The sequence below is a fragment of the Erythrolamprus reginae genome, chromosome 1 (genome assembly GCF_031021105.1).
Source record: "Erythrolamprus reginae isolate rEryReg1 chromosome 1, rEryReg1.hap1, whole genome shotgun sequence".
Lineage (NCBI taxonomy): Eukaryota > Metazoa > Chordata > Lepidosauria > Squamata > Dipsadidae > Erythrolamprus > Erythrolamprus reginae.
This window is the reverse complement of record NC_091950.1, coordinates 309517317-309532672: the sequence shown is the minus strand read 5'-3', so window position 1 is coordinate 309532672 and position 15356 is coordinate 309517317. Positions and strand designations below refer to the sequence as shown.

Sequence of the window (15356 nt, the reverse complement as noted above, 5' to 3'; positions counted from 1 at the left end):
CAAATTCTGGAAGACCCACACGGTTTGTCAATTGGTGAAGCGCTGGCTGGAACGCAAAGCAAAAACCCCGCGGAAACCTGAGAGGATCCAACAGGCAACTGGCTTTTGTATGTTGTCTGGCCGCCTGAAAGGGGAAAAAAAGTGTGCCTGGGATCCCTTTTCTAATGTGGCGGGGAAAATTAGGAAACGTCACGCCCTCCTCACATCCTCCATTATTTTTTTTTTTAAAAAAGTTCCCTCTTTTATTATTTCCCAATACATAAGCATTTAAAGCGGCAGTCACGGCGGGCAGGCAACGGGAACTTGAATCTTAACGCTCCCCGTCATACACAACCGAGAGACTGCCTGAGAGAGAAAGGAGGGGGGGGGGGAGACACATACTAGCTGGAGCGTCTTCCCGAGAGCGGGCGGCAGGAGGCGCTGTCGGGCCCGCTCTAACGGGCTTACGGCTGGGCTCCCTGCCGAAATGAAGTCCCTCATTCCTGCGGCCGAGGCGCTAAGAAACGGAGGCACGGACGGACGCGCGCCGGAGCGAGCGCTTGCCCGGCTCCTCCTTTCGCGGGCTTGGAGCAAAGTAACTCCGATGGAGTGAAGGGGGAAAAAAAAAAAAGAGGTGCCAGCCGCGAACGCCAAGAAGTCCGCGAGCGCCGCCGGGGCTGGAGCTTTTTTGCGCCCGGCGGGGGCGGGAAAAGAAGAAGCGCCGCCGCGCCGAGAGCGAAAGAAGAGAACTGTGTTTGCCTTTTCTTTCTTTCCTTCCTTCCTTATCCGACCAGGCGAGCGGAGGCTCCGGGAAGGCGAGACAGGTTTCCTCCTCGCGGCTCCGGGCAGAGAGAGAGAGAGACCGAGAAGGCACCCCGGTCTAAAGTTATCCAAAGTCCGCTATGGCCCCGGAGGCTGGAACCCTCGGCTTACTGGCGGCGATCGTCTCCTTCGTCGCGCCCTCGGCCGCCTTCCTGGGAGCAGCGGGTCGCGGCCAGTTCTCGGCAGGTAAGGGCTTGCTTCGATCCACAGGCGTCCCGTTTCTGATTGGGGTGGGGGGGAGAGAAGCGGGCCTCCTCCTCCGCCTTTGCCTCTCCCGTTGGGAAACCTTTGCGTTCGAAGAGCTCCCCTCTAAATTGGGAGAGAAGGCGAAGGGGGGCGGTGAGAGATTGTATGCCGAGGAAAGGGGTCCCATTTAGAGAAAGAGGGTTCTTTTCCCCTGTTGATTCCGCCACGATCGGGAAAGAGGGGGGTGTCCGGCAGCCTCGCGTTTACAATGGAGAGGGTTCACACACATACATATATACACACACTTTATCTACTCCTTTCCCCTGGAAAAAAAAAAGGAAAGCCGTTCGGGGTTCTCCCTCTTTGAGTTTGCTTGGGAGGTTGGAGCAAGCGGGGTTTTCCCCTTTCCAGGATCCCACCTCTCCCAACACCTGGACGCGTTCGAGAGAGCGAGGGAAGGGATCGACTTTTCCGCTCGCCCTTTGCCTCCAATCTCGCCCTCCCCCCCGGCTGGCACTGGCGGCTGCGGGATATTTGTAGGGGGGGGGCTCTTTTGTATTAAAAGAAAATATCAGTGGAGTTTTGGGCACCTTGGAACCGGGTTGGGAGAGGGAGAGAAGAGCCCGTAGAGTTTGAATGGAAGGAAGGGAGGGGGATCCATTAGATCCCGGAATCCGACCCCCGGGCTCGGGGCAGGAATCCACCAGGCTTTCCTTTTAAGAGGCAGCAGAGTTTCGGCTTCTCACGCCAAGCGTCGACCTCTCTCTCTCTCTCTCTCTCTCTCGCCTGGTCAGTTGCCCAGATCCTGTTTACATAGCCTTGGCTGGTTTACATTTGGGAATGTCTCCTGGCCTTTGTTATAGTAGAGATGGGGGGCGCGTTGAGGAGAGGGAGTGGGGAAGTAAGCTGATTTCTGTATCACACACACACACACACACACACACACACACGGGGCACAAAAGGAATCCTAAGATTCCTCCCCCCCCCCCCCCCCCCCAAGGAAGCTTTCGCTAACTTCTCTTTGTATCTCCACTGGAAAGGAGCCGGAGGAGGAACAACCCTGCTGCTACACTCCGGTGTTAGCTTCGCTTCGTAGAACCGGAGTTTGGAAATGGGGAGGTAGTGCTTCAGATCACCGCCTCACCTTCTCCCTCCTCCCCGGGTCGTTTTCACCATCCCTTTCCCTTTCAGAGGGAAGGGAGAAACAGCCGCCCAAGAGTTAAAATACTTTGGCGCAGTTATCAGGCTTTTCCCCCCTTAAAAGCAAACAAGCTGCACCCAACAGCGACGGGCCGGATCCCTCCTTTCTTTCTATTGACTTTACTGCCGGGCTAACTTTTTGGCCCGAGGGGGCTGATTTGCGGCGGCGGCGGCGGCGGCAGCCACTTCCCGAGGTTGGAATGGCTTTGGACGCGCAGACGTTCAAGAACAACTTGGCATGTGTTGTTGCTGGTTGGCGAGCGCCTTCTCAGCCTCGCCTTTGTTTCTGGGAAAGAAAAAAAACCCGGTGATTAAGCGCCAAGGAGAAAGTCATTTGAATGCTTTGGGGGTGGGGTGGTGGGGGTGGGAGAAGAGGAATGCAAGTTGACAGCTAGGGAGCGAAATGCTGAAAGTCCCAACAAACCTGCTTGCCCAGTTCAAGGGATGGTCCCTTATATACATTGCTCAAAAAATAAAGGGAACACTTAAACAACACAATATAACTCGAAGTAAATCAAACTTGGACTTAATAAACTCAATCTGTATAGTCTGGAGGACAAGGAAAAGGGGGGGGGGGGACATGATCGAAACATTTAAATATATTAAAGGGTTAAATAAGGTTCAGGAGGGAAGTGTTTTTAATAGGAAAGTGAACATAAGAACAAGAGGGCACAATCTGAGGTTAGGTGGGGGAAAGATCAGAAGCAATGTGAGAAAATATTATTTTACTGAAAGAGTAGTAGATGCTTGGAACAAACTTCCAGCAGACGTGGTTGGTAAATCCACAGTAACTGAATTTAAACGTGCCTGGGATAAACATAGATCCATCCTAAGATAAAATACAGGAAATAGTATAAGGGCAGACTAGATGGACCATGAGGTCTTTTTCTGTCGTCAGTCTTCTATGTTTTTAAACTTCTGTGAAATCAAACTGTCCACTTAGGAAGCAACACTGATTGTCAGTCAATTTCACACGCTGTTGTGCACATTCAACTTTGTACAGAACAAAGTATTCAATGAGAATATTTTATTCATTCAGATCTAGGATGTGTTATTTGAGTGTTCCCTTTATTTTTTTGAGCAGTGTATATACACCCCAGAAACGGTCCTGCCTGTAACCATATCCTTTTGTATGGAAGGAAAACTCAGCCCTTGGGTTTTGGAACTGGCAAAAAAAAAAGCCCCTTTGGCAAGCTTCCTCCCCAATAGAAATTCATTTTAGAACCTGCTGAGACTCTTTGACCTCTGACATTGTTCCTTGTGTTTGCTATGTAAGATCAGAGAAGCTGGCTGTTTTAAATCGAGTTGGGCTGTGTGAGTCTTTTGTGTGGAGAGAGAGAGAGAGAGAGAGAGAGAGAGAGAGAGAGAGAGGAGAGAGAGAGAGAGAGAGAGAGAGAGAGAAAGTTGGAGATGGCAGAATTCATGCCACTCAGGTCCATTGATTTCAAGGGAACTTGTTTCTGAGGGTTAGGTTGTAAAGAAACTGTCTAAATAAACACAATGTTTTATAAATTGGATTTTGAAATACCTGTACATTTTCTCCCTCCCTTACAAACCTTTGCAAAGACTGAAAATCTCCAAAGTTTTGAACTGGTTGTCTGTAGATTGCTGTGCTATGGAGTATGTTTTTAACAAATAGAAACAAAAGGTCTTATGCGTATTTTGTCATTATTCTAGAAACATTTGTGCTATTTCCATTCCATTAAAAATACCACCAATGCAAAACTTTTCTTTTTTAATGCCGGTAGTTTTGTTTGTATGTGAAGACAAAAGGTGAATGCATTCTGCATTTCCTTAAAGTTACATGCTTTCTCTATCTTACTAGCTATGCTAAATCGGCTACCGTTTTTTAATCTTATCATTTAATCAGGAAATGTAAATTTTTGTAGATATATCCATTTCAATGCCGAGGCAGTTACACCTGTGGTGTGCATGGCTAGCTTTTATTTCTACATTCTGTTGCTGCTCTTTGCATTTCAGTTCTTGTTTCTCACATACTCTTTCCCCAAGGAAAGTTATGATAACTGCATATTCTACAAGTATATCATTCTTTGTAGCTTAGAATGTAGAATAAGGGACCAAGGTTACATCAGTATCCTGGAATTTTATTAGGTTTGGTGGCAGGCAGAAAACAGATATACACACAAATGAAAGGATTTTTAGGGGGTGATTCACAGACCACCTGCGATAGGACAAGAATTAAATTAACTGCCAGCAGTCTCTTGAATTGTCCTATTTTTTAAAAGAATAGATCACTACAATAAATTGGACAGATTTTTCTGGTATTGCTGGACTCTCAGTATTAAACACTATCTAACCTTGACGTCAGATATCTGACAATCAAATTGAAATGCTGTCAGTTGGCCATTTATTAATACACACTTCTAAGTTTGAAGAAAAAGATAGAATTTTGAGAGATGCCTTCTTTTGGAAGACTAGGTTTTTCTTGAGTTTAGGATTTACAACATAATTTGGCCTGAAGTGACCCTATATAATTTTGTGTAATGTATTCTCTTCAACTTTGTTCTACATATTGTTAATATATATATATACTGATGTCTGAAACAAAGACCTGTGGTGCTGTAAATGAATTCAGGGAAACACTTATTTCTCTAATAAATATGGAACAAAAGACAATAAAACACAACATGATTCCTTTTTTAATTCCAATTTTGTTATTTGTTCAAAAATTACCCTCAATATTGCTTTGAATGGACACTTGGACAAGCAATGTATGTTGTGTATGATTATGCAAATGTAAATATACATCTGTCATGAAGTTTTTACATAGCAACTCCCTTTATCTGATTATAAGGAGTTCATTCTCATTCTGGTCTAGACCTCTGTGTTTAAAATTATCAGATTACGTGTAAATGTTGACTGTCTTGATCATTATTTAATTAACATTTTTAATATTGTCAGCAATGCCTTTAGTAGCTCAGCGATGTGAGCATATTAATTGAAATTGTATTGTATTATAGTCTTTGGTTTAATTCCTGAATCATTTGTTGGCATAGAAGCAATATTATTCAGTAGCAGCATAAAAACACAGTGCTGCTTTTTTTAAATTAGATTGTGTAGGAGAGTGTATGGGTTCTGGCCCTAATTATAGTTCACAAGATTCTGTGAAACTGGCCCTTTTCCAAGTGACTTTCTTTCTCCTGTCATCAGTTTATCTTCAGAGATATTGAGTGTGAATAAAACGGTAAAGGAGTCCCTGTGACTTTTACTCCAAATAGTTGTAAATGACTTTAGGGGGTAGTGCTTATCTCTGTTTCAAGGCCATTGAGCCAGCATGGTCTGAACACATGGTCATGTGGCCACCATGATATGGAGAGCTGTTACCTCCTCACCAAAGTGGTACCTATTTATCTACTTGCATTTGCACGCTTTCGAACTGCTAGGTTGGCAAGAGCTGGGGAGCTCACCCCGTTGCACAGTGCTTGGGTCTCCAACAAGGGCTGTTGGCTTTCCAGCTGACAAGCCCAATTTCTTAACTGCTGAGGCATCATATGCGTATAGTCAAGATGAAATACACTGCTCAAAAAAATAAAGGGAACACTTAAACAACATAATATAACTCCAAGTAAATCAAATTTCTGTGAAATCAAACTGTCCCCTTATTTATTTATTTATTGGATTTGTATGCTGCCCCTCTCCGCAGACTCGGAAGCAACAATGATTGACAATCAATTGCACATGTTGTCAGCACATTCAACTTAGAAACATAGAAACATAGAAGACTGACGGCAGAAAAAGACCTCATGGTCCATCTAGTCTGCCCTTAGACTATTTCCTGTATTTTATCTTACAATGGATATATGTTTATCCCAGGCATGTTTAAATTCAGTTACTGTGGATTTACCAACCACGTCTGCTGGAAGTTTGTTCCAAGGATCTACTACTCTTTCAGCGAAATAATATTTTCTCACTTTGCTTTTGATCTTTTCCCCAACTAACTTCAGATTGTGTCCCCTTGTTCTTGTGTTCATTTTCCTATTAAAAACACTTCCCTCCTGAACCTTATTTAATCCTTTAATATATTTAAATGTTTCGATCATGTCCCCCCTTTTCCTTCTGTCCTCCAGACTATACAGATTGAGTTCATTAAGTCTTTCCTGATACGTTTTATGCTTAAGACCTTCCACCATTCTTGTAGCCCGTCTTTGGACCTGTTCAATTTTGTCAATATCTTTTTGTAGGTGAGGTCTCCAGAACTGAACACAATATTCCAAATGTAGTCTCACCATAAGGGGATCACAATCTCCCTCTTCCTGCTTGTTATACCTCTAGCTATGCAGCCAAGCATCCTACTTGCTTTTCCTACTGCCCGACCACACTGCTCACCCATTTTGAGACTGTCAGAAATCACTACCCCATAATCCTTCTCTTCTGAAGTTTTTGCTAACACAGAACTGCCAACTTTGTACAGAACCAAGTATTCAATGGGAATATTTCATTCATTCAGATCTAGGATGTGTTCTTTTGAGTGTTCCCTTTATTTGTTTGAGCAGTGTAGTACTGATTACGAGGATTGTCAGAGAACAGGGCCATTTGTTAATAGGAGAGAAGAAAACTGCAAAGTGTGAAAATTCCTGAACATGATCCCCCGTTATTCACCCAGCTTTCCATCTGGTTAGGTGATATCAATTAACAAGTAGAAATTCCACCTCAAGAATATTCTTCAAAATTCCCGCTGTTCATTATCCTGTGTTATCCTTTTGCTAACTATACTGTAACATTTAATGACCACTGATCATACTTAAATCTTCTGTTTTGGAAAAAATCTCTCCATAATGTTTTCATCTTGGAGTTATTTGGGGTACATATATATGGGGTACATATAACACGTACACTCTGAGTGCTGCACTGGCTACCGATTAGTCTCAGGTCACAATTCAAGGTGTTGTTTATCACCTATAAAGCCCTTCATGGCTTAGGGCCTGACTATTTACCGGGCTGTCTCCTGCCACATACCTCCCAAAGACCTATTAGATTGCACAAATTCGGCCTCCTCCAGGTCCCATCGACTAAACAATGTAGGTTGGCGGGACTGCAGAGGAGGGCCTTTTCTGTTGCTGCCCTGGCTCTAGGGAACTAGCTTCCCCCCCCCCACCCCGGATGCTTGCACTCCTCCCACTTTTCTGGCTTTTTGAAAAGCTGTTAAAACATGGTTTTGTCAACATCTTGGGGACTATGAATTTTAACACCAGACATGCCCAAATTATGTTTGTTGGTATGAATGTTTGTTAGATTGTTTTTTGGGGGGGATATAATTGGGTTTGTTAGGGTCTTGGGGTTTTATTTATTGTTGTTGTTCAACTTCTTTTTTATTATTGTATCATTGTATTGTTTTTATTGTTGTAAGCCGCCCTGAGTCCTACAGGATTGGGTGGCATAGAAGTTGAATAAATTAATATTTATTAATTTAATAAATTAAATTAAATTACACAAAATAACATGTTTCACTTACTGGTACCGTATATACTATTCTCTCTTGAGAAGAATATAGGTGAACTTGATGAGTGATTCATGGTTTGAAAATGGATTTTACAGTCATGATTGTATGTTATCCTATAAATCCTATATGATTTATATATGTATGATCCAAAGCACCATGGAAACTGGAGGAGGGGTGACTTGTTCTTTTAATTGGTGGAAATAAAAAATCATTGCTTTTCTTTGAGGACAGGTTTCTCACTTTTATTATATTTTTATTCTCACTTTTATTATATTTAATCCCCAGATGGATTCTTAGACTATTTTGAAATGGACAATGAAGGGAATAATTAGATAAAGTCTTTGAATCTCCAGATCACAGATTTGTCAATATCAAGAAAATCCATATACTAGATTAGCATGATTTAATATTGCGTCTAAATGAAACCGATCAAGATGGCAGAAAATATGTAAAACTTATTCTCTTAAAAATCTTTAAATTTCTTACCATTTGTGAAAGAACTTATGGTACTCCAGAACCAATCTCTTAACAATAATTAAACGGACACAACAGTAGATTTTAACTACTTCTACAGGTAATTTTAAGGGGAAGTTGAGTTTAATTAGAAACTACGAAATAGTTTGACAAGCTCTAATATAGGATTTTCTAAGCAAATAAAACTTAAGACAATAAAATCTGGTTGCTGGGCTTAAAAAAGGTAAGTTTCTGCCAACTGAGCTAGATGTTGGTCTACTCAGTGGTGTTTCTTTAAATAAAAGACTAATACAGTACTTGATGGTAGCAAGTGATAAATTTGATCTTATCACTGGGTCACGACCTTTTTAACTCCTCTTCTTTTAGCCTTGTATCTCATACTAGGTCCATTTCATAGAATTGGCAATATGTTGGTTACTGCACATATGTTCACTGTTACTGGAGTAACCAACTCACTTGATTACAAACCCACTTGTCTTCTTTATGATCACAAAAGCTTGTCCCTTAAGTAAAGTAATAGAAGGAAGCTTATGGAAAAATACATTCTCATCCTGATCCTTTAGCAAAACTTTTGAGGAGTAGACGAGTAAGTGGGCAAGTCATATGAACCATAAAGTTTATCTAAACCAATCAGAATGGACCATCTAGATTGGTTACCAATAAATTACAGAGTATTGTATACATATGGTCTCTATATAATTTGATTCACACATGTTAAATCATGGTTTGCTTCATCATTATACAGTAGAATGAATAAGCAAACCATGATTTAATATGTGTGAATCAAATTATATAGAGACCACATGTATACAATACTCTGTAATTTATTGGTAACCAATAAATTACTTCAGCTCATGTTATGCTAAGCCCTAAACCATTGTTTCCATTGTGACAGTTGGGTTCATATAACATAATGAAAGTACAGTAGTCTTCACTGAGCAATTGATTCCAATGAAATGCTAAGCAAATACAATGTGACATAGAGGGAGAGAGAGACACTGAAGATTTCTGCTTGCTACCATCTCCTTTAGACAAAGTTCTCTTGTGCAGTATTCTAGCGTTACTCTCATTGGCACATATTGTTACCAGCATAGAAATTTGGTCATAAATGTGCACATTTTTCAAAAGATTATTGTTTTGCTACTATTCATTAGTGTTATATTTGCAAATAGTCACTATTCAAGGCAGTTGAATACAAATAGTCCTGACTTACTAATGATAGTTGGGATCAGGAATTCCATACCAAATAACATACCACATGACCATGCTAACTTACCACAATAGTTCTGGAAGGCCTAGTTGTCATCAGTGAATCCTATAACATTGTGCAGTATGTGATTGCTATTTTCAACTAACTGCCCAGCTAGCTTATTGGTTTGGCTGGTCAAAGGTCAATAGTGAAGGCCACAAATTTGTGAGCACATGGCTATAGGGCACTGCAATATTGTAATTGTATTTGTGGGCTGGTTGCCTGAATCATTCTCATGTGATTGTGGAAACACTGTAATGGTTGTAACTTCAAGGACCAGTTGTAATTCCCCTTCATTTTATGCCTTTGTAGCTCTTTGAAAGGTTCCTGAAGGAGTGGCCATTAAACAGTGACTTCCTGTAGTTGAAAATCAAACACAGACTCTCTGAAAGAATTAACCTTTCAAGCATTTAACCGCAGCCAAATAAATAAAATGCTCTTTTATATTTTTCACTAACTGAAATAAAAGAGACTGGTCTTCTGGGCTTAAGAGTTAGCTAAAGCTTTGTTACTTGGGGAATCAAGATAGTTTGGTGCCACCGAGTCCTACTTTGACATCTGATGATCCTGTTAGCAAATGTCCACCATCTTGCAGTAACAAATTATGCCCATTCCCGGAACATTCCTTTAATCTTTTTGATCCCATACATCAAAACACGGACTTTCCCTTTCTGCTTCTCCACCCTTGATGAGTCAGAAAGAGTAAAAACGACGGCCATGAAAATACCTACACACCCCTCATATCCTGGACACAAATTGTTTCAACGTCTACCCTTAAAATGATGCGATAGAGCACTGCACGCCAAGACAACTAGACACAAGAACATTTTTTCCTGAACGTCATACTGTGCCAAACAAATAATTCCCTCAACACACTCAAATAATTTAGTAAGACTGTACTACTATTCTTGTCTTCCTTACTAGTATCCATCTCTTCCAACCTATAGCTATAACCATGTTGCTTGTATCTTCCAATTTATATTGTTTTTATTTGTTTCCTAGTATGACTTGATAGCTTATTAGTAATCTTGACTATTAGTGTTTCAGCTTTTTATTCTTGATGAATCTATTTTATTCTTATGTATACTCAGAGCATATACAACAAAGAGAAATTCCTTATGTGATCTATGTATCTATCAAATCTCTCTCTCTCTCCATCCATCCATCCATCCATCCATCCATCCATCCATCCATCCATCCATCCATCCAGACTTATATACCACCCTACTCCCAGAGGAATCTTGGCTAATCATCTATTCAATTCTGTTCTGATCTTTGTTCAGGAATACTTTTGATTTTTGATTTTATTGATTTTTTTGTTTTATTTTGGGCATTGTGCATTTGTGTTATTTTTCTATTTCTTTATTTGAACAGTGGAATTGCAATTACTAAAACAATGTGAATGAAAACTAAGCTAAACTGAGCAGATACCATAGACATAATATTCAAAGAAATTAACTAGGTGCCTTTGAATTGAATTCAGTTTTCTTTGATTATATGTGCAAGTATTCAACATCTTATACATAAGGTACCTTTCTTTCCTGCATATTCCAGTAATCTCTTTGCTCTTTTTCTTTTTTGTCATTGAATCATTCTGTAATTGAGACAGAATGACTGGCCCAAAACCACCCATCTGACTTCATATCTAAGATGGAACACAGGCTCCCTATTTTTAGCCTGGTGCCTTAACCATTAGATCAAGCTATGTCTACATTGTTTCTATCTATCTACATTGGCTTCCATACTTTGGTTTCCCTAAGCTTTGCCAATAAAGTCCATAATTGGTTTGCATTAAGAGCCAGGATGGTGCAGTAGTTAAGAGTGCAGTACTGCAGGCTACTTCTGCTAACTGCTAGCTGTAGGTTCAGCAGTTGAAATCTCATCACCGGCTCAAGGTTGACTCAGCCTTCCAACCTTCCGAGGTGGGTACAATGAGGACCCAGATTGTTGGGGGTAATATGCTGATTCTGTAAACCGCTTAGAGAGGGCTGTAAAAGCACTACGAAGCAGTATATAAGTCTAAGTGCTATTGCTATTGCATCACATGTCTGAAGTGTGAGTTTTTGCTTGCTCTTCCGCTGCTTCAGAAGAATTGCATTTTTTTTTAAAAAAAGTTCATAAATTAGCTGTTCTTGCAGTTCATGAGACTCTTAATAACTGTCTGTAAATCCATAATTCAGAAGCATCTTATCTTATTTCTCCTGCTCTTTCTCAGTTTCCATCTTTCCAAGTTATAATTTATTGCTTGAAAAAACCATTGCATTAACTATTCTTATCTTTGTTGTCATAGAAATATCATTCATGATTTTGTCTAAATTTGTCACTGTCTTCCTCCCTAGAATTAATCACTTCTTTATGTCTCTAGCACGTAGCCTATCTCTTTATTCTTGACCTGAAGAAAAGAAAATTATCTGCTACCTCCACTTCTTTGATATGAACTGTAAGTTCACTGAGCTTGCTATTTGACTATTATCTTTGTTTCCTTAATATTTCTCAATAACCTAGATTTTTCCTTTTCCTTTGTTACTTTCATAATTATTTATTCCATGTCTCATTCTTTTAAGCTAACAAAGTCATATCTCAGTCTGTTTGTATTTTGACCTCCATTTTGATTTTAGCTTCACCTTTTTCCAGTAGATATGGGTACAGTACTCATCTTTGATTCACTCTCTACTTTTTTTGAACTTATTTCTTCTAATACTATTTTCATATTACTTCTTTGTTTCACTGTAAAGATTTCTTTGAAGTATAATTGAATAGTTATGCATTGCTATATTTCATATTGTGATTTCTATATATTTCTAAAACTTCATGTCTTTTTTATACTTTCTAACCTTCAATCGTTGGTAGAAATAATTATCATAGAATATTTTTTTAAATCAGTGAATGTCAAATGGGCCAACTTACACAGTGTATTCAGATCTGAGATGTATGACTCTCAAGCACTGGTAAGTTGAAGTCCCCCAGCACCATAAGCCTGGGGAATTCCACTTCCAACCCAACTACCACCTCTAGCAGCGCAGGCAGGGTTGTTGTAATGCAGGTGGGAGGCAGATATTTCAACAGCAAACCCAACTGAACCCCTGAGTCCAACCTCAAAAGGAGAGATTCACACCCAACAAACTCTGGGGCAGGGATCCTGCGAGGACAAAGATTCTTCCAGACAATAATTGCCACTCCTCCACCCCTTCTCTGGAGTTGTGGCTGCTGCAATACCTGATACCCGTCAGGGCACATCTCTGAGAGGGAAACACCTTGCTCATGGCCCAGCCAGATCTCAGTTATACATGCCAGTTCTTCCCCCTCCTCCAGGAGTAAATCTCGAATGAAGGGGGCCTTGTTAACAACAGACCTGGCATTAAACAACAGCAACCTGAGGCCAGGGCCCCGACATCCTATGTCACCAGGTATATGAGACGAGCCTGATGAACCAGAATCAGAGAGGCCAGAACAAGAATTCGCTCTAAGACAGTGTGTCCTAGTTCCCTGAGAGCGGCCTACCCTGGCTCCCGCTCTATCTACCTCCTCCAGTCATAACCATAATATTTTGCCTCTCCAACATCCTGGAGATCCCCTCCCCACCCCAACGACCTCCCTCCTCCCCATCAGGTAAGGTATCCCATTCACATCAAGCCACTCCGAACCTACTCCCTCCATCCCAATGCCCCCCTCACCCCAAAATTAAAAAAAATAATCTGTGGCTTACAAAGGATGATAAAAGATGGTAAAATTATGTGTAAATTATGTTGTAAATACAACTGTAGGCGACTTTAAGGGTAGTTTGTAAAACAAATGCCTGTAGGTAGATTGTAGATTTGGTAGGGAATGGCACTGGCATTGTAGAAAGAAGGCCTCGCTCCCATTGACATGCAGAAAGACATTGCATCCATTGCAGTCCGCAACAAAAAAGAAATATTCAGACTGCTGCGATAAAAAACGCCCTCAGGAAGCTCACCCTCTCCATCTCTGGGGCACCCACCTGTACCCCACTAACCAGCTTGTCTCATTGGTGCCGCAGTCTGTCAATCCAACAAGCATATTACGGAACATGATCAGCCCCTTGGCAATGTCCAGGAAGCAGCCCTTGGCATAATTCTCAGCACTTTCTGTGGCCCCTTGTTTGGTGTTCCCAGCGACCCATCGTAGCATTTATTTTATTTATTTATTTTATTTATTTTATTTATTTTATTTATTTATTTTATTTATTTTATTTATTTTATTTATTTTATTTATTTTATTTATTTTATTTATTTTATTTATTTTATTTATTTTATTTATTTTATTTATTTTATTTATTTTATTTATTTTATTTATTTTATTTATTTTATTTATTTTATTTATTTTATTTATTTTATTTATTTTATTTATTTTATTTATTTTATTTATTTTATTTATTTTATTTATTTTATTTATTTTATTTATTTTATTTATTTTATTTATTTTATTTATTTTATTTATTTTATTTATTAGATTTGTATGCCGCCCCTCTCTGAAGATTTGGGGCAGCTCACAACAATAATAAAAGCAATAAAACAGTGGAACAAATCTAATATTAAAAGAAAAAATATATAAAACCCCAACAATTCAAACCATACAACACATACATACCATACATAAAATATAAAAAGCTTGGGGGAGGTGTCTTAGTTCCCCCATGCCTGGCGATATAGGTGGGTCCTGTAGTCACACCCACCAAGTAGTTCAAAGCTTGATGTTTTCTTCAAAGCAGCTCTTTTGCCCCTCTCTGCTTTGTAACTTTTCCCTATCTTTCATTGTCAAAAAGGTAGGTGGAGTTATTCTGTAGCTGCGGACCTGTTCTCTATTATCTGACTTTTCCCTAGGTAACATTTCTTCACCCTGTCTCTCAAGGTACCTACGGGATCCCAGCGACCGGTTATGTCCCACAGAGTCGGCCTTCTCCAGGTCCTGTCAACTAGACATTGTCATTTGGCGGGGCCTAGGGGGAGAGTCTGTGGGGGCCCCGGCCCTCTGGAATCAGCTCCCCCCCGAGATTCGTACTGCCCCCCCCTCACCGTCTGCAAGAGTCTTAAGACTCATTTATACCACCAGGCTTGGGGCCACTAGATTCTAGCCCCCTGACCGATGAATGTGTTGAAAGTAAGTTGACCAAATGGGAATGTTTGTTTTTATAGTTTTTGGGAGGTTTTAGATTATAAATTTAATTAATTGGATTAGGACATTATATATTGTTCTGTTGTATGTTGTAAACCACCACAAGTCCTCGGAGAGAGTGGCATAAAAGTCCAATTAATAAAATAAAATAATAAATAAAAATATTTTTCACATGCCATTGGCAGGCCATGGCACATTTGTAGAGGCAGGAGTTTTATAATCAATGTTTGAAGCTAAGGATAATGTTGCATACAATTGGTCTGCCCACCTCCAAACTTCCCAGCTCTTTTCTTTGTCTATTATCTGTTTACTGCTATTGTTGTCTTTAGGTTTTTTTTGCTGCCTCCCCCCTCCCTCCACTGAAATACCTCTGCCCTGGGGACTTGACATACAAGCTTTGATCCAGGCACAGATCACCAAGAAATAGCTTTTCCATTTACTGAATACCTATCAAGCATAGAAAAACAGTCCGGCCAAAGTTCAGTTCTTTATTTGTTAGGTATATACAGAATCTTGCCAGACTAAATCTACATTACTAACTCTACACCCCAAGCGAATGTTTTGGGTCATGTGATTAATTTTTATGATAAGGGTTTTAATCTGTTTTTTAGTATTGGATTTGTACATTGTGTATTCTGTTGAGAGCCGCCCCGAGTCTTCCGAGAGGGGCGGCATATAAATCTAATAAATTATTATTATTATTATTATTATTATTATTATTATTATTATTATTATTATTATTATTATATGCTAGATTCTAGTGAATGGTTATCCTAAATCTCTTTCTCTTCCCACAATTCAGCTCAGGATTGTGTTGTCTCTTGTCTTTCCCTCTCCCTTCCTGGAATATGC

At 40.1% G+C, this 15356-nt stretch overlaps 1 protein-coding gene across 7 annotated transcripts in view; it reads left to right on the top strand.

The window, feature by feature from the left end:
- The first annotated feature begins 484 nt into the window (after positions 1 to 484).
- Positions 485 to 15356, top strand: part of PTPRK (protein tyrosine phosphatase receptor type K) — a 484094-nt gene continuing 469222 nt past the window's right edge. For all 7 annotated transcript variants that reach the window (XM_070733486.1, XM_070733484.1, XM_070733481.1 and 4 more), the window contains exon 1: positions 485 to 987. In XM_070733486.1, coding sequence (XP_070589587.1) covers positions 882 to 987 — 106 coding nt within the window. In that variant the 5' untranslated portion in view covers positions 485 to 881. The remainder of the gene's footprint in view (positions 988 to 15356) is intronic.